The sequence below is a fragment of the Lupinus angustifolius genome, chromosome LG09 (assembly GCF_001865875.1).
Source record: "Lupinus angustifolius cultivar Tanjil chromosome LG09, LupAngTanjil_v1.0, whole genome shotgun sequence".
NCBI classification, from domain to species: Eukaryota; Viridiplantae; Streptophyta; class Magnoliopsida; order Fabales; family Fabaceae; genus Lupinus; species Lupinus angustifolius.
In genome coordinates, this window is record NC_032017.1 from 21,038,069 (window position 1) to 21,060,860 (window position 22,792).

A 22,792-nucleotide genomic window follows, 5' to 3' on the forward strand; every position below is an offset into this window, starting at 1 on the left:
TCATTATTTTTGGTACTACCAAGGGTATCCTCTCACCTTTTTGGGTAAGGAACTAATCCCTTTCGGGGTTCTTGGCTGCTGCTCCCAACAAGTGTCGCTCTCAGGAATTAAACCCTTGACCTTGGGGATCCAGTGGGGCCTTACACCACTAGACCAACGCCTTGTTGATAACCATTCATTATTTGATCTAGTGCTCAAAGATCTCTATTCACTAAACCTTAGACTTTTGCCCCCTCACTTGATATGTGCCCTAAGATTGAATGCTATAACACAGGGTTCTTATGGTTGTGGCATGGTTGGATTATTGCAACTCTGTGATAGCTTTCTCAATAAGAGAAGTGAGGAGAGCAATTATTGTATATTCCTGTGCATGTAAGCATATTCTCAAATAACTTATCTCAATTATGGGATAGTGGCCCATTTTATCTTATAGAGAGAAAAAAAAAATGTATGAACACATTTGCATGCAAACTCAACCTTCTAAGGTGCACACCAAAAGGACCATTTATATAGGATACCACTCTACAATATTTAGTCATGTAAACGCATATACATAATGTATCATGTTTATAGTAGCCAATTAATAGTTGTTTTCCCCTTCTGAAAGCAAAACAAATATTACTTAATGAAATAAGAAGATTGAGAACAAACCCTCTGAGTTGGGTACATTTATTTCATGCATACTTAACATGCTATTAATATCCTGATATTTTCACATTCAACCCAAGCTAACCACAGATAATCATCTGCAACCTGAAAAATCAAGAGAGACACATTTAACAGTTCGAAGTTCCCGACAACAACAATCAATCCTTAGTCTTATTAGGTGTAATCAGAATCAACAACATAGAGCTCCCAACATCACTTCAAAAAAAAATAACTTTATGTCCATAAGGTTTTGGGTCAAAATGTGATATTGAATTCAATTATATAGTTCATCCGGTTAACCGACGGATGAATACTAAACTTTTGCATATATGAGAGAAGTAGTAGATATAGTTCAATGAAATTACCTAGCTAAGTAGTAGAAGCAGAAGGTGCATCAGCTACAAGCTTGAACTCCTGCACCTCCTTGAAGTTCAACCATAGCTTCTCCAATACCTTGGTCTCATAAACCTTTTTGTTTCCACCATCTGTTGCTTCCAAAGTGATGGTGTACAAGTTACCACTAACCACTTGCACCTTTGCACTTATCACCTTCACAAATTCCAGAACTGTATTCTGCACAGTTAAGAATCACACCATAACAATTCAACCAACTACCAAATCAACATGAATTCATAAGACTCAAAAATCAAAACTTTAATGGAAAAAAATGAAATAGATAAAATATAAATAAGAACCTGTTTTTTGTTATGTTCTTGAACAGCAAATAGAGCCAGATTCTCAATCTCTAAACTGTTCTGGCTTCCTTCTACCACACTACTACCACCCAATGTTGTCATATTTCTCTTATTGTTCTCTGTGTCACTCATCTGTTATATATATTGTTGAAAAGTTTATGGAATCATTGGTCAACAATGGCGGCTTCGGAGACTAGATCCTGTGTTTGTTAGATATTTTGAGTGCTTTCTGATAGAGAGACATGTAACCAATCAAAGGTTCTATATAGATTGTTTTGTACATGGTCAACAATGATTTCATTGGTTTATTGTAAGCAGGGGATAACAACTTCCTCTGATATTTCTTTGTAGTGCAATGCATGCACTTCAAATTATATATATATATATATATATGTATGTATATATATATATAGCTGATTCAACTGAAATAAAAGGCTTATAGTAATGTTCCAACTTGGATAAATCCAGGTTGTTTCTAACCCACCCAGAGCATTTGACCTAAGCTATGTATACCCGCCTCAGGTAGGTCATACCCATTATAGGTGTCATAAATGTTTTTGACGTGTCATTAATGTTATTGACCTATCATTTAATACATCTCTGACTCCACCTTCAATGTACCACTGACTCGCCTTTAATGCAAGCTGACATTCTATTTGTCACGTCGCCTGCATGTTCCACCTGCCCTCAGGCAAGTCGACAAGCGCAAACCTGCAAGAGGAACAAGGACAACCTAACATATCCCCATTGTACTTACCATGTACTAACCAATGGCCAGACGACATTTCGACTAAGACTTTTGACCATCTCCATTTTACCGGGTGTTTTTTCCCCGTTCAATACTAAAGAACAAGTAATATTATTAAATGACAGTATACCCAAATGAACCATATACTGGGATGAATATCTATAAAATATGGTGCATCATGATGTATGGAAATTGAATATTATATTACTAAAGTTGTTATTCAATTCAATGAATTAGGCTATGGAGGTTGAATAAGTATTTATCTGGTTTGTTGTATTGGGCACTATTCTATGGCTTCTGATAACACAAAAACATCCCTTTTTTCAATCCTTAATCATTTTCACTCTTTCTCCCTTTCAAATTTTCTATCCAAATTCCCTTACCTCACTACTCCTTTTACATCAACCCAACATCCTCACTCCTTTCCACTTCCTTCACCTTCCAATTCCATAATGTGCAACATATTCCAAGCATATAAACAGAAACAATAAATAACCAAGCTGTGTTTGTTTCAAGATGCAAATGCTTCCCAATTCCAACTTAGAAGACAAAAAATACGACATTTTCAACCCAATCGAAACAAAAACAAGCCATTTACTTTAATTCTTATGTACATGAATCTACTAATTCACTAACATGACTTGAAGCTTCTAACTAAACAAAAACAAGCCATTTACTTTAATTATTTCCAACAATTTGTTTTTATATCTCTCTCCCACAAGTAACATACATCTAAAAAGGTGGAGTGATATCTATTACATACATGCTATGCTTGGTACCAGAAATTTACACAATTTGCTTTATTTTAATGTTAAGCTACATTAATTTTACATAATTTTCTTTATTTGAATGAAAAAGTGAAAAACTAAATTGAAATGTTACTAAAAAAGGGTAGCAAGAACTTTTAAGACTTGACTCTCTTTACTGGGGCTTGAAGGGAATTTAGATATATGGCATCCTTTTTGTCAACTCCATCAAACAGATAATTAAAAGGTGCCATTTCTATGTATTTCCCAACACCAGGAGTAACCTTCAGTTCATTATTTTCCCAAACAATTCTTCCTCCTGCTATGGTCACTTCAACTTTCCCCTGATAATAGAAAAAGAAACTATGATCATGAACAAATCAAGTAATGAGCAGTGAAGGATTCAAGAGATATGCTTTGGTAAAAGAAGCCACAAATAGCCAACTCAAGAGATATGTCATATTAATTCTTCCACTAAGCATTTAATAAACCAGTACCTTCCCTGTCCTTCCCTCATAGACATTTGTGTCTAGTCTGGAGTGGTGGGACTTGGAGGTTATCTCAAAGCTTGAATTTGGATTAAGGATGATAATATCTGCATCAGATCCTGGAAGAATAGCGCCTTTCCTTGGATATATATTGAAGATTCGAGCACTGAAGTGATTGTGGAAATCAAAAACAGCATCAAAACTTTGGCAGCATTACTAAATAACTTTGCCAAATTTAAGTAACAATGGTATAATAATAAAATACCCTGAATTCCCCTTGGATAAATATTGAAAACATACCATTCAGTGCTTGTCAACCGGACATAATCAGTGACGGATATTTGTCCAGATTCCTGTCATATATATAACAATAAATTCTGGTTAAAAAGGTTATCCTCCTCCATATTACCTTAGAAGGGAAGGGCCAAGCAAGAAATTTATGATCTTACCACTAGTGTATCCCATACCAAATGCATCCTTTCTTCAATACCTACAATTTTCGAGTTGCAATGCACATTAGTAATAAAGCATTTCAAAATCAACTAGAACACATTTAGGTCAGAAATATCTAAGACTACCATGTGATTACCATTGACACCATTAGGAATTTTGCGGAAGTCTTCAATTCCAAAAGCTTTCTGAGTGGAGTTAAAGGCACAATGATCAGTTCCTACCAGCTGCAATATTTTTAAAAGGGCATCCTTTGGTCAAATAAACTGTCTCAGTAAAGACAATAAAATTGTTCTGAGTGGATAGTTAATATAGAAATCATAAATAATCAAACTTGCTAGGATTCGTATCATGGCTGAGAGCCTGGGACCACTCTAACTACTTTCTCGACCCTTATTTTTAAATGATTACTTAACCTAAATCTGAGTCAAAACATGAAACCTGCAAAACTCCAGTTGAAAGAGCAGCTTGAAGGGCCTTATCATGTCCTCGTTTCCTAATAGGAGGGCTCATGACATACCTGAAACATGAGAAAGAATATGGATTACATTGTTAAAGTTGATGATAAAAGAATAACTACAAAAAAACAATGAAACGTATGGAGGCACTTGCTTTGCTGCAGTCTCAAAATCAGGATGCCAAAGCCATGATTCATCAAGGACTAACCCAGAGACAACAGGCTCTCCAATAACTCTTTGTCCTGCAGGATAAAAGAATGGGTGACCTCACTAAAACTAAGTTAAAGGAGCCAGAAAACATAAAATCTCACAGTTGAAGCATAAGAACTAACCCTCTATCCTGCAGTTTCAAAACATGCAGGTGAGATCATTTAAGACAAAATTATCAATAAAACTCCAGATACAAATAAAAAGGGTCTCCCCTTCAATTACCTTTTTATTACTTTGTTTGGGTTATTGTACTCCAGTTCAGAACACAAGCTCAAAGTGAGGACAAAGTGTGAATTGTCAATTTAATCCATCTTTATGGACAGAAAGAATTTAGTTTCCACGTGTAAGAATGCTTTAACCAATCAATGAAAGGTGAAAAGGAAGAAAAAACACAAAAGGGGCACTGATCATAGTGACAAACAAGCATGATTGTCATACGACACACTTCTAAACAGACAAGATAGTGCTCCAGTTTTAGCATTTGCTGGAGTCAACTCCTTACTAGTACTGCGTAACATACTCAAGGTGATGGATGCTTTGCACAAGGATTAGTTTTTCTACAAAAGGATTTCTAATTTTTATTTGCTGTAATTATCTTCTTTCTCTCAATGAATTCATTGTTACTGTGGAACACAAATGAAAATCAAGAAAGACACTACAAGGATTGAAGTTAATAACCTGATTTCCGGGCCTTCGCAATTTCTTCTAGTGCATCAATGCTCATTACATGAACCACATATAAAGGAGTGTTCACAAACTCTGCTAAGCGAATAGCACGAGCAGTTGCTTCTCCTTCCAACTACACAGGTACCCAAATAAAAAATTATATATATCAAGCACACACATATATTTACACTTTAAACTAATCAGGTGTATGCAGTGAGTATCAGCAACTAAGGTGATTAAAATTATGCAAAATTTGACATCAGCAGCTAAAAACAATTAATATGGTTCAAGCAACTGCTTCTAAATCAAACGCCCTATGCAGGGCACCTACTGAGACTGTTTGGCAGGGATGAAAATGGGAGGGTTGAAAGTAAGAATTGGGTGAATATGCTATAGCTTGGTAAGACAATGAAGAGGATGAAATGAAGCCAGAAATGGTCACTATTTTCATTCCAAATGCAGTAAATTCTTTCTAAAATAACAGATTGACAATTTACCACTGCAGGCCTTGAAAGAGCATGCCCCTCAGGACCAGTTATTCCAAGTTCTGTCATTCTGTTTTGCCCTTCATGCACAGCATCTCCATTTTCTGCATGGACCATGGCTAAGGCACCTAGGGATTTGCACTTTTTAAGTCCTTCCAGAAGGAGCTCATCGTTGATCATAAGAGATCCTTTGTATGCCATGAAAAACTTAAAAGAGTTGATGCCTGCAATTAGAAAACATATATCACATGAAATAAATTCCTTCAAAGTCACATGGAGGGTTATTGGAGAATAGCCAACCGAATTATGAAAACACAAAAGGAAAATAAATTATGTCACCTTTCTCCTTGACCATGAGCTCCATTTCTCTTGAAACAGCTTCATCCCACTTAGTGATAGCCATATGGAAACCATAATCCATACAAGACTTCTTTGCTTTCTTTTCATAGGCTTCAAAACCAGCTGTTAAATTCCCATTACGTGGTATAACAAAGTCAATGTGCATTGTTGTTCCACCAGCTAATGCCGCAGCCTGACCACTGAAGAAGTCATCTACCGTTTCAGTACCCATAAACTCAAACTCTAGGTGGGTGTGAGGGTCAATGCCTCCTGTCCATTAACAAAAGGATGTATTCTAGAGTCAGTGAGGTAAAGATAAAAATAAATAATAGTCGATGCTAGTAAGTAGAAAGAAATTTAACAACGACCTCAGTACCCCAGACGATATTTATCTCACACCCAAAGAATGTGAGCAGATACCCAGGAAAGGACCACAATGAAGGTGAAACTAAATAGCATTGACACTAGAACAGACGAGAATGAAAGACGTAAGTTGGAATTTAACCAGTCTGGAAACTGAATACATAGCAAAAACTTCTTTAAAACCTTGGAAAATGATCGAATTTATTACAACTCTCTCCCATGCATACAAGTGGCATCGTTAAGGTGATTTTCCAACTTCCTATGGTGTAGAGAAGCATTCAGTGCATTAAGTGGCTAATTTATGACCAATAGTTTGTTAATTTTGTACTAGATGCAAGAAAACTAGATGGATCTGTATCTTCCAATGATCTATGTCTAATGATCATTGGAAGATATAGTTAGCAATTAGTAAAAGTGATTCTAGTAGGATCTTGTTCATTTGTGAAGTTTTTATGTACAGATATGAAGTAGCGTATGGTAGTTAAATTGAAATTTGAAAGATTAACCTGGCATGACAAACTTCCCAGTGGCATCAATCACAGTCACATCATCACCAACCTGCCAAGAAGTGCAAGCCTTAGTGAAAAAGTTGTTAACTCACAATTTTAATTGATGTCACAGATTCAAGTCTCGGAAATACTCTCTCTGCTTGCGAGTGAAGACTATAATATGATAGATTATAATTACAGATAAATATAATGTAACACATGAGTATACTTATTATGTATAAATATTTATACCGATAGTGCATATATATTACACATGGAAAATGTTACGAACCCTGATGTTGGGGTTGACTGCAACGATGATGCCATCTTCAACATAAACATCAGCAAGGTGTTTGTGATTAGCATTTACAACAGTGCCTCCTTTTATCAACAACTTTGAATTCAATGATCCGATTCCATTTCCACACGTTGAATCCGAGTATCCGATTCCAGAATCACAATACTGAAATAGTAATAATAATAAGTAAATAAAGTAAATGGGTGAAACATGAGTGAAGTAGGTTTACCTGGTTAGATTGAGAAAGTGAAGAAGAAGAAGTGATAATGATCACAAAAGATATGATAATATAGAAATCGAATTTTGATCTCAATAACAACACCACCATCTTCACTCCACAAATGTCTAATCCTATTCTTATTTTCTTCTCTTTTAATAGTTGACACTCGACAAATAAGTGTCGCTTTCGGGAATTAAATTTTGGTCCGCTAACTTTTTATTAGTTGACAATCATATGATTATTTTCCAATATTTAATAAATTATATTAATTGTTCTCATTTCTTATATAAATAATCTCATAATCTCATTCATCATATTAATAGACTATTTCAACGCAAACATCTTACTCTCAAACTTATCCTCTACGAAAAAATATATAATTAACACCCAACTTTCCTTATTCTCATTTGAATAATATTCATATAAATTTTGACCTCTCATTAATCTCCTTTCATTTGAAGTTATGAGAAATTATTTAAATATAAATACTTTAAATATATCTGGAATAAAAACCAAAGTATATGAAGAATATTTTAAGATGACTAAAATAATTTAAATTTTTGTTATATTTCAGTACAAAATGGAGTAGCTTATTAAGCTTTTGCTTATGTTGATTAATGAGAGAGAAAGATGTTCATCTCTAAAATAAATTGAAAAGTAAAATAGAATTTGATTAAAAAAATAGATATTTATTGTCTCAAACTCTTGTCTTAAATCTCATCCTATTGAATAATATTTTGTCATATCATTTAAAAATTATTAGACAACGATATAGTTAATAGTAAAGAGTTGTATGTTATATGTTTGATGAAATATCAAAGAAAATTTTGTTGATAATATATGAGCCCAAAGTTGATATATATCCAAGATATAGCTTTAAATGAAACATGTGAATTATGTATATGTGATAGTTTCCCACATATATTGCATATAATAATAATGCTTATAAAGTGTAACGCATAAGCATGGCAGAATAGGTAATATTGGCAATTGGTTCTATTAGTTTTTTTTTCTTCTTTCTTTTAAATCTACATGCATGATTTTTTTAATATTAATACGAAAATTATGTTTATTTATAGACACAATTACTTGGTGTAGCTTAGCAACTAAATACTCTTTATGACACTACAATCTTGTGGTTGTAGGAGTGACTATAATGTGTAGGTTATATTAATTTATTTTAGTAGAAGGTGTATTATTGATATAAGATAAATTCTGTCCAAAACTTAATATCATTTTTTGGATATGTTAATGTTTTTTATTATAGTTTTTGATTTTTTTTAATGATTCGAGATCAACAATGAGGCTTCAACACAAAAACCAGAAGTAGCACCAAGTATATAAATAATCATGGATGACACTTTATTGTTAGTGCAAGTGGTTGGAACTACTTGGAAGTCCTGTCCATTTGAAACTGATATTGGTACCTTCAAGCTTCAATTGTGTTCAATTTGTTGCTCTATATTTCCACATAGATCATCAACAACACTAAGTCAATAACCTTGTTTAACAAATTATTAGGTTATGTTTACGAGTTGAATTTTGAAGGGTACAAAAAGGAAAGAGAAAACTTAAGAGTCATGAAATACATTTGTGAGTCGGTTTTAAAGTCTTTAATTTTCCTCTAAAATTTAACTCACCCAAAAGACCCTTAGTGACTTGATAATTCATAAGTTTTCAGGACATTACCTTTTAGCTTGCACATATAGCAATTCAAGGAATTAAAAAAGTGATGATAGTGCACATATTTCTTTGGACCATCTCTATGTTGGTTGTGCCGATACGGTTGTACTGTGTAAAGAAAAGTTCAGCAGGGGCGACCTGAGAACATATGAGCTAAGTATACAATATACGCACCAAATCATTATCTCAGCAACAATCATGTGTTCTCAGGACGACCCTGTAGAACCCCTCTACCTCAACGGATTGAATTTTTTCAGCCTCGTTTTAATAATGTAATGATTTTGTCAATTTGATTTTAATGGAATATAAATAGCATGAAACTTGGTACTTGTAGGGTAAGATGTACTACACCCAAGTACTTTGTGAGATATACTAGGGAACCTGCATGTTCGGTGGAGTACAACTTTGTACTAGTTTTCAATACAACTCAAAGGTTAGTACTCAGTACTACACCTTCACATTCTCCATAACTTATCAATATTTTTTTGACTTAGATCAAAATAAAATTAAAAAAACGTAAATGTTTTCGTACTACACCGTATGAAAGTGAAAACTATTAAAATTTGTTCATTGCTCTTCAAATAATACATTATATAAAACTTACTATAAGAATAACCACTAACATGAATAAGGTTCCACTATCTCCAACCATTGCAATTCATTCAACACAAAATAAGGTTCCACTCTCTCCAACCACAAATTGTTGACCACATTGGTGGGACATTAACTAAATTGCTTTTATCACAAACATAAAATAAGGAAAGAGAAAAATAAGGTACGAGTATTTTTTTATATAATTAAGGATATCCTCTTCTATTTTGAGTAAATAATTAATCCATTTTATATAAACATGGTTGTCATTTTCAAATAAGTATTATAAAAATTGAATTTTAACATTTAGTCTAATATGAAATATAAATATTCAATTTTACATTATTAAACTAACGCTAAATGGTATTTGAAGATTTAACCAATTCCTAAAAATAACCAACTACAAATCTACAATATCATGAAACTCATAGACCATACTTAGATGAGTTTGACAACTAATACCAAACAATATTATCATCACATAATTTATGATGAATTGTGCTTATTTCCATTAGTAAATGCTCCAATATTGGATTGTACGAAAAAAAGAAATTTGTTTATATTATTTAATTTAAAAATTGATAAATACTTAGACCCCTTAGTTTTTTTACATGTGTCACATATCAATAAATCTACTTAGAACTAATACTGCACCCTCTAATGTTGAGGATGATATTGAATGTTTAGTTGCCATATACTTTAATCAATCAAATTCAGGAACACTCAAGAGAGAAGGATGGTAGATCCTGACACAATAAATATAAAGAATTATTTATTTATTAGAGTCATGTGTAGCATAAACATTACACAAAAGTGTGATGTGATTGCTATTACAAGAATAATAACACAGGACTTAAAAATACAAATGGCCCAGCTTCAAATGAATAGCTTTCACTTGATAGTTACAATTGCCAGATTAAATGCATACTCAAGATTTTATTCCTCTTCTACTACTACTACCATATGCAAAAATCTGTCACTGCTTCAAGCTCAGGCTCGGCCTAAGGCAATGGCGGTCTTTGAACCCGAAGGGCGCCCCAGATGGTTGTTGATGAAGTCTCCAGCCAACATGAGTTTTCCAAGATCAATGTTGGTTTTCACACCAAGACCATTCAGCATGTACACAACATCCTCAGTAGCCACATTTCCTGAAGCTCCCTTTGCATATGGACAACCCCCAAGACCTGCAACAGAGGAATCTACTATACTAATCCCCATCTGTATACATACAAAATTAATATCCATTAGTGAATGTTAAGAGTGCCAAAAGATAAAGTTGAGATGAAATATTGTGCTATAGATAGTTTCCATTAATTAGCTTAGCTTAGTTCAATGGCCAGTGCACAACTCTTGCTGTATGTAGGTGATCTCCCTAAGTTTTATACATCAAAAGACAAGCAAATCGAAAGCACAAACTCCATTTTTTGATTACTTACTTGGAGGGACACAAGAATATTTGCAAGGGATTGCCCATAAGTGTCATGGAAGTGGACGGCGAGCTTTACTTTTGGTACAACAGCCATTACTGCCGCAAGCATAGGAACTACAGTTCCTGAAGAAGACAGAATGAACAGAGAACAATGTAAGTACAAAGATCATATTCAAGGAACCAATAACAAATTCTCAAAAAAAAAAAAAACACATAGATTTGACATTCAGGCAAGAACTGCCATTTTTTCCTTATCAAGTTCATAGTTAAAAGACACTCTACAAGAATAGAGATTCTTGTCTATTATCAAAATGAAATAAATTTACTATAACTTCTGTCCATCATGGAGCCCTTAAATTTAGAGGAAAAAATAGCATTAATCTAACTCCTTACCTGGTGTGCCAACTCCAATTGTGTCACCAAGGGAGATTTCAAAGCATCCCATATTGTACAGTTCTTTAGCAACATATGCCACTTTTGAGGGAGAGATTGGTCCTTCCACTGGGCATCCAACAACACATGATACATACCTATGATATTTCAATACAAATAAACTACTTGAAATATGGAATATAACAGAAATAGAATTTGTGGCAGGAACATTTACAATAATACAATATTAAAGAGTAGGATTTTCATGCATGCAACTGCTATGACCTGGTCACTTTTAAATATACCAAGAAGGATCAGTCTTGCTCGGTATAAAAAATGGTAGGTTAGTTTCAAGAAATAATATCCAAGCAGAAACACAAATGTAATCATATACTTACATAGCTGTTAAAACTTTTTTGAGAGATATTTCATAAGAAAATATGAAAAGTCTTAGTAAGTCATAGCATGGAGACCACTCAACTGGGACCTCCATACTCAGATCAAGAAAATTATGATGTTGTTCGATCCATGTATCGACCCCACCTAATGAGATTAAGGCTTTATTGTAAATTTTGTCAATGGTGCTTTTAAAAACTTTGAACCTAGTCAATTTCTTACGCATGATATGATGACATATTCTTTTCTTTAATTAGAGTCATGGGAAAAATTACTATTGCTACATTTGCTTATGCAGGGGTGAGTCTCAGCGCAACAGTAAGATTGTATGTCTTGTAACTTATAAGTAGTGAATTCAAATCCTGGAAACAATATTTTCACTTGTGGAGGTAAGACTATATACATCTACCCTCCTCATACCCCACTAGCTGAGAACTTCCTGCACTGGCAGCTCATTTTAGCTACATCGGCATATGCAAACTGCTTAAATACAAAAATAGATACTCTTGAACAGAACATGCAGATTTTCAATTTATTATCATTGTAAGATAACTTGTTCAGTAAATTCAAACAGATACTGTCAAATAACTAAGTAGAAAAAGCAGGGCAGTGACTACAATTCCTTGAGTAGATATCAATCAAGGAGAAGAAAAGGTTGAGATTTTATGACATAAATGAATACTAATAATATATTGAAGAGAACAATAATATGATGGAATCTTTGATTCATTTCATTAAAAAAAAAAGACATACCCTCGAACAGGAATTGAAAGTTCTTTAGCAGCACGAGTAACAGCTCGATAACGAGCAAGACTGTCTTCAACACTACAATTAATGTTTGATTTTGAAAATGATTCAGAAGCTGATGCAAAAACAGCTACTTCTCTAGCACCAGCTGCCATAGCAGCTTCAAAACCCTACAAATGTAAATGGAGCAGATCAGATATCTGACTACAAATCTACCTATTAATGGTTTTCTGGATCCATCTATGTACCTTTAAATTAGGAGTCAGAACTGGAAATCTGATGCCTCCCAAGTTATGAACTGCTTGCATTACATCCTTTGCATCACCCAACTGGAAGACAGAACCAAAGTGATTTAAAATCAGATAGAGTGCATAAGAAAGGATAGTGACAATAGAATTAATTCAAAGTCCTTCAGTTTAATTGTACCTTTATCTGAAATAACATATTCTAAACTATCTAGTTAAACATCATTTGATCCAAGGGATTAAGAACTTATGTCAGATAAATGCACCTTGGAGAAATTTTATCACAAAATTTATTCTTAAGAAAGCATCAATATCAAGTTAGAATAAGTATTATACCTGTGGGACCCATTTGGGAGATACAAAACTTGTAGCCTCAATGACAGATAATCCACAAGAAGCTAGCCTATGAATCAACTCAATCTTTACAGCTGTAGGTACAATGTTGTTCTCATTTTGTAATCCATCCCTTGGACCAACTTCTACTATCTTTACAAACGTTGGTATACCTTTCAGAAACTGCATTATGCCATTATAATTTAAAATTTTAAGTATACTAATTATCAGCCGAAGAAACATGAAAAAATAATCTGACTACAGAGTTTAAAATCTCATGCATAATTCGAAATGCAAAGAGCAAAGTGCTGCAGCCACTAAGTTACCTTAGTTGTCAAATCTTGTATATCTTTGTTATTGCACGTTGGACTATACTGACAATCGGAGAATGAATCATCGATCATGCTGAATTTCATTGAGCTCCTCCCTTTGTTCGCAGTATTTTGATTAAAGTAGTCACCTCCTTGAGACAAGTCTCTTGTTTGTCTTTTCCATGGGAATGTCTCTTCTGTATACTCCTCATAATCTTCACTGAAACAAAGAAAAGCTTATGATTATGTTCGGAAATAGTAGGCAGACAACAACTACTAGAATGTAAAAGAGGACAAAAGGAGGTTGAATAATAGAGCAATAAAATATATTTAAGGGTGTAACTTAAATTTCAATATTTGACTCACTTGCAGGTGTTAGATGTGCTGCAACTCCGTCCTTCAAGCCAGCGGTTTCCCATGCCCAAGTTATCTACTCTGGAACAACAAGCACCAGACGAGAACCTCTGAATCCTATCAATGGTACTCATGCTTGGCAACTTGTCGAGACCAAGTGGTTCCTCCAAACTTGACATGGTGAAATGAATAGGCTAAAAGGGATCATGGCAATAGATGTGTAAATGTAAGTACTGTGCATCATGAACTAACTTAAGACCTTACTCGCTACCATTTATCCAGGTCTACGGAGATTCACATGTTCATCAGCATATGATGCTATATCATATAAAAAGGTAATAGAAACTCAATTTCATGCTAAAGTAGTGATCAAAATTAGTGGTGTGGAATTCAAATGAGCTGCATTCCACTTATAACCTTACCACACTTGTGTTGTACTACTAAGCATGTCTCAAGAGATTTACATTCTTCATTTTCCACCAACTCAAACAAGGTTAGGCTTAGTCACAACAAAGAATTCACATAAATCACAAGTAATGTTAATTTTAATTTTGCTTCTTCTGTTATGATTCACTCAACATCAAGTGAAAGCTCTTTTTTTTCTGTTTCTGGAAGCATAGTATGAAATAAGAAGATGTAAACTTTTTAAGATTAAGATAATAAAAAATTCAAAAACATAAGCATTTTCTGTTTAAGATCATAAAATTGCATAATGATTTAGGGATATTCAAATTGCAGCTGATAAAAAATTGGCTCCATATTTACATAATAGCAGTAGTAAACAGAGAAACTCACAGTTGAAGGTTGAAACTTGAAATGAAACCCATCACCAAAAAATTGAATTACAAGCAAAATCAACAAACCCAAAGCAAAAAGACATTAAAATGGAACAATATACTCAAGGAACAGAAAAAAGTTATTTTTTTTAACATATGGTTGCCAAATTAGGGTAATTGAAGAAAAAAGAGGAATTGAAGAAGAAGACAAACCTTGAAAAGAAAGAGGAAAAGGTAAAGTATAGAGAAACCCTAAGAATTGGGGAAAAAGAGAAAGGAGAATAAGAAGAATGGGTGGTTAGGAAGGAAGGTGAAGAAGTTATCAGTTGGTAGTTGGTCATCACTTCTCTCTACTTTTTTTTCCTTCCTTTTTCTTGGTGGTAGTTGCCCTAATTTTTAATTATTATTTTATTTTATACAACTAAATATTAAATAAGAAATACACCAAATATCTTTATAGCATGTTTTATATGTCTCCAAAAAAAAGTTATTTTCTAGTTAAAGAAACAGAATTTATTAATGAGGTTGGTTCAAGTGGTACATGTTTGATTCCCTTTTAGCAAGGTTTCAGGTTCGAATCTCGTAGATGAAAAAAATACTCGCTAGGAGAGTTAGTCCCATATAACTGTGAATGTTCCTAATTCAGACAAGATTGTCTCTAGTGCAAGAATACATGTGGAAAAAAAGAACAGGATTTTGTTTTTCATGGATCTGATTTTTTTTTTCCCAATAGTTTGGATGAAGTTTGATCTGTCATGTTTTTTTCTTTTGTATTTTGTATATTATGTCCCAACAACCAACTTAACCAAAGTTGGTAGCTGGAATGAAGTTGAAGTCTAAGTTATCGGGAAGCACATCTGCTGTTCTATATAGTATATCACTCATTATACTATTGATTGTGATCGGTTAAAAAATATTTAAATTAAGAATTTAAAAATTAAATATTTATCTGACCAATTATAAGCGGTGACATATGAAGTGGTACATATTCTTTTGAGACAAAAGTTGTGTTCTCAAGTCATTGGTCAACATCCATTGTGAACAGTAGCATTTGTTCCTAGGTCAATTTTGAGCTTTGGAGATAAAAATGGTGGAGTGGTAACGGGTCCATTCAGTTTTAACTGTGGGGACTTTCATGAAACTTAAGAACACAGAAACAATAAATAGATTAATATATCATATCAAACAAATCCCTCACCATTAATCATACATTATACACCAATATACGTTATTAACGTTACTAAAATCCCATGCACATTAAATACCTTCAAATTTCATAAACTTGTGACTTAATTTGGCAACATCACCAACTTGATAGCATTTATAACTTTTGATGGACCAAGGTGATATTTCTCCTGATATAAAGAGATAAGTTATCTTCTCCAGCCGTCACTAAAATCATGACATGTATCTTATTTAATCATTTTTTACAAAAATATTTCTAAAACTAAACAAAACAATACACATGCCATATTTTTACTAGTTGGATAAGATAAATTATAACAAATAAATGCTTCATTCTATTACAATCACTATTCTCATATGCCAACTCAAGCTTTTAGGCAAAACAGAAACATAAAAGGTTTGAACAAATGTTACAATATCATAGTAAATAATTCATTCATGAAATGTCACAGTTAACTAAGTTAATAAATATTCGATAAAGTACACATAAATTGCAGTGGCTGATTGTTGAATCACAGGGAAAGTTGAAAGCATGCATGTCTATGTAATTCTTCTTTGAACTCTAGGATGAGTTTATGAAACTTTGGGCACTATCTAAACTTAACTCTTCATACACCTGAATATAATAAAGAAAAAGTTAAAACAAAAATGAAATTTTCATTAATAACAACATAGACAAGTAACAAAGCAAACTTAGTTTCTATTCATTTCACTTTCTGGAAGCATAGTATGAAATAAGAAGATGTAAACTTTTTAAGATTAAGATAATAAAAAATTCAAAAACATAAGCATTTTCTGTTTAAGATCATAAAATTGCATAATGATTTAGGGATATTCAAATTGCAGCTGATAAAAAATTGGCTCCATATTTACATAATAGCAGTAGTAAACAGAGAAACTCACAGTTGAAGGTTGAAACTTGAAATGAAACCCATCACCAAAAAATTGAATTACAAGCAAAATCAACAAACCCAAAGCAAAAAGACATTAAAATGGAACAATATACTCAAGGAACAGAAAAAAGTTATTTTTTTTAACATATGGTTGCCAAATTAGGGTAATTGAAGAAAAAAGAGGAATTGAAGAAGAAGACAAACCTTGAAAAGAAAGAGGAAAAGGTAAAGTATAGAGAAACCCTAAGAATTGGGGAAAAAGAGAAAGGAGAATAAGAAGAATGGGTGGTTAGGAAGGAAGGTGAAGAAGTTATCAGTTGGTAGTTGGTCATCACTTCTCTCTACTTTTTTTTCCTTCCTTTTTCTTGGTGGTAGTTGCCCTAATTTTTAATTATTATTTTATTTTATACAACTAAATATTAAATAAGAAATACACCAAATATCTTTATAGCATGTTTTATATGTCTCCAAAAAAAAGTTATTTTCTAGTTAAAGAAACAGAATTTATTAATGAGGTTGGTTCAAGTGGTACATGTTTGATTCCCTTTTAGCAAGGTTTCAGGTTCGAATCTCGTAGATGAAAAAAATACTCGCTAGGAGAGTTAGTCCCATATAACTGTGAATGTTCCTAATTCAGACAAGATTGTCTCTAGTGCAAGAATACATGTGGAAAAAAAGAACAGGATTTTGTTTTTCATGGATCTGATTTTTTTTTTCCCAATAGTTTGGATGAAGTTTGATCTGTCATGTTTTTTTCTTTTGTATTTTGTATATTATGTCCCAACAACCAACTTAACCAAAGTTGGTAGCTGGAATGAAGTTGAAGTCTAAGTTATCGGGAAGCACATCTGCTGTTCTATATAGTATATCACTCATTATACTATTGATTGTGATCGGTTAAAAAATATTTAAATTAAGAATTTAAAAATTAAATATTTATCTGACCAATTATAAGCGGTGACATATGAAGTGGTACATATTCTTTTGAGACAAAAGTTGTGTTCTCAAGTCATTGGTCAACATCCATTGTGAACAGTAGCATTTGTTCCTAGGTCAATTTTGAGCTTTGGAGATAAAAATGGTGGAGTGGTAACGGGTCCATTCAGTTTTAACTGTGGGGACTTTCATGAAACTTAAGAACACAGAAACAATAAATAGATTAATATATCATATCAAACAAATCCCTCACCATTAATCATACATTATACACCAATATACGTTATTAACGTTACTAAAATCCCATGCACATTAAATACCTTCAAATTTCATAAACTTGTGACTTAATTTGGCAACATCACCAACTTGATAGCATTTATAACTTTTGATGGACCAAGGTGATATTTCTCCTGATATAAAGAGATAAGTTATCTTCTCCAGCCGTCACTAAAATCATGACATGTATCTTATTTAATCATTTTTTACAAAAATATTTCTAAAACTAAACAAAACAATACACATGCCATATTTTTACTAGTTGGATAAGATAAATTATAACAAATAAATGCTTCATTCTATTACAATCACTATTCTCATATGCCAACTCAAGCTTTTAGGCAAAACAGAAACATAAAAGGTTTGAACAAATGTTACAATATCATAGTAAATAATTCATTCATGAAATGTCACAGTTAACTAAGTTAATAAATATTCGATAAAGTACACATAAATTGCAGTGGCTGATTGTTGAATCACAGGGAAAGTTGAAAGCATGCATGTCTATGTAATTCTTCTTTGAACTCTAGGATGAGTTTATGAAACTTTGGGCACTATCTAAACTTAACTCTTCATACACCTGAATATAATAAAGAAAAAGTTAAAACAAAAATGAAATTTTCATTAATAACAACATAGACAAGTAACAAAGCAAACTTAGTTTCTATTCATTTCACGAAAGACATGTGAAAAATGTTTTTTTTTTGTTATTGTTTACGAATGCATTAGCTTCTATGTTTGTTGCAAAACATGTATAATGTTCTCAAGTCTATGCAGACAAAAAAATCCTTCAATGAGGACAAGAAAAACTGCATTTTCATAGGAAAAAATACACTTTTCTGCATGAGTAAATTTTTGAGAAAGATTTTTGGTTTCATTAAAAATGCATTCCAAGAAAATAACTATTTATGAAATCTATCTTCCCTAATTGTTTCTAAACAATAATGGCCTAAATGACAAATTACTTTACACGTACAAGTTTCTTATGAACTTGTTGGAATGCCTTGCAAAATCTCTCTGCTTCTTCAGCACCCACCTGTTGGAAAAATCGAAAAATCGAGCTAAGTCTCATTATGAGTCTTGACAACTTATCTACCAACCAGCAGAGATACTTTGAAATAATTCCCCACCTCTTATTATAGACAGAACAGCAAGGACTTAAAAAACGAGAGAGTAAGAAATCGTAATAAACACACGTTATGTTTCCATTTTTAATAAGGATGCTAATTCTAATGAAACTTGACTATACATATAATATAACGAACACGTTAGTTTCAGAATACCTTCACAGCAGCCTCTGACTTTAGCTTGCTCCAAAATGAACCTGTAGATTTGAAGAATTAGATAAGCAGTCATGCACAACATAACTCAAATACTTCTTTAAATAAATTGTTGAGTTATAACAAAAAATAATTCACAACATTGCAATGTAACTCGTGAACTTTGATACACTTTCTAGAAAATAAGAGTTGAACAAAGTGTCGCAAAGATAGTAGACAGATCAAACTCGTCTCCTAATAAGGTTAAATGTGATACCATGCTGGTTAGTTCCTTGATTCTCAAAATCCCTATCCCTTTCATCCCATCCATCGTGCCATTCCTTTAGCTGCAATGACAAGTTTGTTACCAATCATTAAATTTATATGCAGACATGACAAAAACACATTCAGAAGCTCAGCACTACTACCTCATCTTGTGCAGACCCAGAAGCTATTTGTCTGGATGATGCTGATGCTGGTTCTGCCTGAAATTTAATAGTTGTCAATTTGGTACTTAATTGTGTTTAGAGATTCATAAAATAATATGCCAAACTTCACCTACGTGAAAGCTTTTTAAGGTTTTCAGAAAAGCCAAGTAATTGTTTCCTATAAAATGGTGATGTCTCACATATCACGTACGCATATAGACAAGAGACGGGAAACTATTCCAATCTTTATCTAATGAAATTCAAAGTGACATGAGATAGTATTAATTGCTGATGGCAATTCCAGGACAAATCCTCTTAGAATCAGTAATGCAATCTCCATAATTAAAAATCAAAACTAAGCAAAAACAAACATGGAAGGGAAACATGATAGAATCCTAAAAACAACCTTGTTACATAACATCTAAACAGAGATGGATGTATCCTTAAACATACTAGACATGCATTCCAAACAAATACACCATAGAACTGCAAACACATTAACACAACACAACCTCCCGAGACATTTGTCATCATTGCTCCTGGCCTCCTGCCAAATCCTCTGAAAGTAACCAATAGAAACTGCTTCAATCTCAGACAGCAAGCCCAGCTCTCACAAAATATTTCAAATTAATTCAGATGACAGTGTCTACTCGGTATTCAAAGAATAACAAAAAACAAGCCGTTTCCCACCAGGTGGGGTCGCCTACATAGAACAAAAGACACCATAACTTTCTATCCTAAACCGTCCATACACAAACCATTGACCTCTAAATCCCTTTTAATAGTTTCACCTATAGTTTTTCATGATCTCCCTCTACCTCTAGCGATTTAGTTACGCTTCATATGATCTACACATGTCCAAACAAAAATGTGACCTCAATTTTCTCTCCATTGCATTCATTCATAATTCTATCATGTCTAATGTTACAAGACATTCAAATAATGAAATAGAATAAATTAAATACATCAATAATATCAAGTCAACTAAAGTCCTCATGGTCGAACTCGGATGCCTTGTTGAAACTGACAACACTATTTCATTAAGGCGTGTTGGTGAGTTTAGTTTTGAAGGAAAGGAAGAGACGGTTACGATTTAGTTTTTCAATTTAACAATGATCTGAAGAAATCATACAAGGGAAATGTCACACCAAACCTTCTCATTCCCTCTCTTCCCCTCCAAAACTAAACTCACAGGAACACCCGAAAATTTATTTTTCAGCTATTAACATAAATTTGAATTCACACACCACTTCACTTTACCATTGGCAACATATCCTTAGTTATGGAATCAACCCATTCAAGTTTGTACCCTCTTGAAATCTCAAACTAGGATCTTAATTTTTTTGGTACTACCATGTCATCCTTTACACACATGAATTCAGAGAATAGTACGAATAAAACAAAGTGAAACTATCTTACATAAACGGAAAATCAAAAGGGTATTAGTGTATCAGAGAGAAGCGGGTGTAAAACACGAAAAACACATAATGGGTATCGGAAAAATCAAAACTTTGAGACACATGTAAGTGATATTAGTGATAATTGATGAGTAATAGAGATCAAATGAATAAATAATGAAGGACAAGCAATTAGATTTGAAACCCTAAGCAAACATATACATATACATATATATATATATATATATATATATATAGAGAGAGAGAGAGAGATAGAGAGGGAGGAGTACGGACAACGTAATCGCGAGAACGGAGAACGGGGAAGAGTTGGAGAAGACGTTGAAATTCAGCTTCATCCATTGTATGCTATGGTTGACTCATAACACCTTCTTTCTTTGTATTTTATATGAGAATAATCTATCTCTTCACGCATCGGAAAATATGATATATGTGCTATTTTATTTATTTTTTAAAAATATTTTTATAAAAAATGATAAAACGTGACACATGTCAAAATTAAATTTCACTACCAAAAGGAGATAACTATTTCCTTATACAAAAAGATACTTCATTACCTTTTTTATATATTCAGCAAACAAATGAAGATACTCAATATATAATTATGTTATTTTTTGCTTTTTTGTGAAACCTTAACAAAAAATGAACTTTATTCTCTCCTCTATCAAGTTTCAAGTTTTCCTTATTTACCCTTGCTTTTTTCTTTGATTTAAACACATATGAGGGTGGTTTCATAAAAACTTATTTATAACCCTAACTTTAGGTGTGTGTATTATTTTATTACAAATCTTGAATATCAACCATATTAAAAAAACAAAACATGCACCAAATCAAAACAAATACTCATCAAATTTGAGTAAATTGGGGTAAATAGGTACAAGTTGGTTCTGTTATATATTCTCAATCGTACTTAAACATCAATTATGTGTTGCCAAAAAGATATGATATGGGATTTCATTCCAAAGCCATATATATTCTCAATCGTATAAGTATGTACAACTTGAATCAACAACCTAATTGGTATAAATGAATGTAAAACAGGAATAATCAAAACAGAATCCTTCTTCGCTCAGTTTCTCTGCATTCACTGAAAGAGCAGCAGCAGTAGCATAAGAATCTTTGTATGGCGGCGATAAGTCTCCGGAAGGGGAATACGCGGTTGCCGCCGGAGGTGAACAGAGTCCTCTACGTGAGGAACCTACCCTTCAACATCACCAGCGAAGAGATGTACGATATCTTCGGCAAATACGGTGCCATACGCCAGATCCGTATCGGCACCAACAAGGACACACGTGGCACCGCCTTCGTCGTCTACGAGGATATCTACGACGCCAAAACCGCCGTCGATCACCTCTCCGGTTTCAACGTCGCTAATCGCTACCTCATCGTTCTCTATTACCAGCAGGCTAAGATGAGTAAGAAGTTTGATCATAAGAAGAAGGAGGATGAGATCACTCGTATGCAAGAAAAATACGGTGTCTCCACTAAGGATAAGTAGATTTTTCTATAACTTTCTGAATTTCGATTCCTAGGGTTTCTTGTGTTATGTATATCTATGCTAATGTGCTGTGTGTTTTGGTTTAATCGTTATTTTTAGTATGTATGGATGGTTTAAGTTGCTATAATATTGAATTAAGCGCTTAATGATTTTACTTAGTGATATGATTCTTCTTCAATATTGAATTCAAGTCGGAATTGATACTCGATTGGATTTGATGAGTGTAGTGTTTTAAGTTGGGGTCGTGACTGCAGTCACTGCGATTATAGTTGTTGCGGCCGTTGTAATGCGGATTGCGGCTGTTGCAATATGAATTATTTTGTAATTAAAAAATATTTTTGAATTCGATGCTATATGATGTGG

General features: G+C 33.2%; 5 protein-coding genes across 10 annotated transcripts; 1 reads left to right on the forward strand and 4 right to left on the reverse strand.

Annotated features, from left to right (window-relative positions):
• LOC109356872 (cysteine proteinase inhibitor-like) lies at positions 562 to 1,490 on the reverse strand. The gene is made up of 3 exons (XM_019600478.1): positions 1,344 to 1,490; positions 1,014 to 1,221; positions 562 to 753 (listed from the first exon to the last, which is right to left on the reverse strand). Exons 1-2 carry the CDS (start codon positions 1,473 to 1,475, stop codon positions 1,018 to 1,020), a joined length of 336 nt encoding a protein of 111 aa, XP_019456023.1. The 5' UTR covers positions 1,476 to 1,490; the 3' UTR covers positions 562 to 753; positions 1,014 to 1,017.
• On the reverse strand, positions 2,864 to 7,449 carry LOC109356821 (dihydropyrimidinase). Of its 2 annotated transcripts, XM_019600374.1 has the most exons (14): positions 7,312 to 7,449; positions 7,237 to 7,247; positions 7,077 to 7,203; positions 6,803 to 6,854; positions 5,934 to 6,203; positions 5,607 to 5,818; positions 5,122 to 5,242; positions 4,388 to 4,475; positions 4,217 to 4,295; positions 3,915 to 4,002; positions 3,775 to 3,815; positions 3,626 to 3,678; positions 3,335 to 3,491; positions 2,864 to 3,181 (listed from the first exon to the last, which is right to left on the reverse strand). In XM_019600374.1, the coding sequence occupies exons 1-14, from the start codon at positions 7,408 to 7,410 to the stop codon at positions 2,996 to 2,998; spliced, it is 1,584 nt and encodes a 527-aa protein (XP_019455919.1). In that variant the 5' UTR covers positions 7,411 to 7,449; the 3' UTR covers positions 2,864 to 2,995. The 2 variants fall into 2 exon arrangements, with proteins under 2 accessions (XP_019455919.1, XP_019455918.1); XM_019600373.1 differs by having other exon boundaries at positions 7,077 to 7,247.
• Positions 10,329 to 16,954, reverse strand: LOC109356822 (hydroxymethylglutaryl-CoA lyase, mitochondrial-like). 4 transcript variants are annotated; one of them, XM_019600375.1, is made up of 9 exons: positions 16,822 to 16,954; positions 13,776 to 13,957; positions 13,425 to 13,629; positions 13,102 to 13,281; positions 12,769 to 12,849; positions 12,527 to 12,690; positions 11,399 to 11,535; positions 11,013 to 11,128; positions 10,567 to 10,794 (listed from the first exon to the last, which is right to left on the reverse strand). In XM_019600375.1, the coding sequence occupies exons 2-9, from the start codon at positions 13,940 to 13,942 to the stop codon at positions 10,567 to 10,569; spliced, it is 1,278 nt and encodes a 425-aa protein (XP_019455920.1). In that variant the 5' UTR covers positions 13,943 to 13,957; positions 16,822 to 16,954. The 4 variants fall into 4 exon arrangements, with proteins under 4 accessions (XP_019455924.1, XP_019455920.1, XP_019455921.1 ...); XM_019600376.1 differs by having other exon boundaries at positions 13,776 to 13,965; positions 16,805 to 16,954; XM_019600378.1 differs by lacking the exon at positions 16,822 to 16,954 and adding an exon at positions 14,753 to 14,885.
• On the forward strand, positions 12,423 to 22,591 carry LOC109356823 (splicing factor 3B subunit 6-like protein). Its single transcript, XM_019600380.1, has 2 exons — positions 12,423 to 12,427; positions 22,046 to 22,591. Exon 2 carries the CDS (start codon positions 22,055 to 22,057, stop codon positions 22,427 to 22,429), a length of 375 nt encoding a protein of 124 aa, XP_019455925.1. The 5' UTR covers positions 12,423 to 12,427; positions 22,046 to 22,054; the 3' UTR covers positions 22,430 to 22,591.
• LOC109356824 lies at positions 18,130 to 21,315 on the reverse strand. 2 transcript variants are annotated; one of them, XM_019600382.1, is made up of 7 exons: positions 21,211 to 21,315; positions 20,262 to 20,269; positions 19,517 to 19,562; positions 19,366 to 19,435; positions 19,113 to 19,153; positions 18,806 to 18,865; positions 18,130 to 18,409 (listed from the first exon to the last, which is right to left on the reverse strand). In XM_019600382.1, exons 1-7 carry the CDS (start codon positions 21,271 to 21,273, stop codon positions 18,356 to 18,358), a joined length of 342 nt encoding a protein of 113 aa, XP_019455927.1. In that variant the 5' UTR covers positions 21,274 to 21,315; the 3' UTR covers positions 18,130 to 18,355. The 2 variants fall into 2 exon arrangements, with proteins under 2 accessions (XP_019455927.1, XP_019455926.1); XM_019600381.1 differs by lacking the exon at positions 20,262 to 20,269 and having other exon boundaries at positions 19,517 to 19,573; positions 21,208 to 21,315.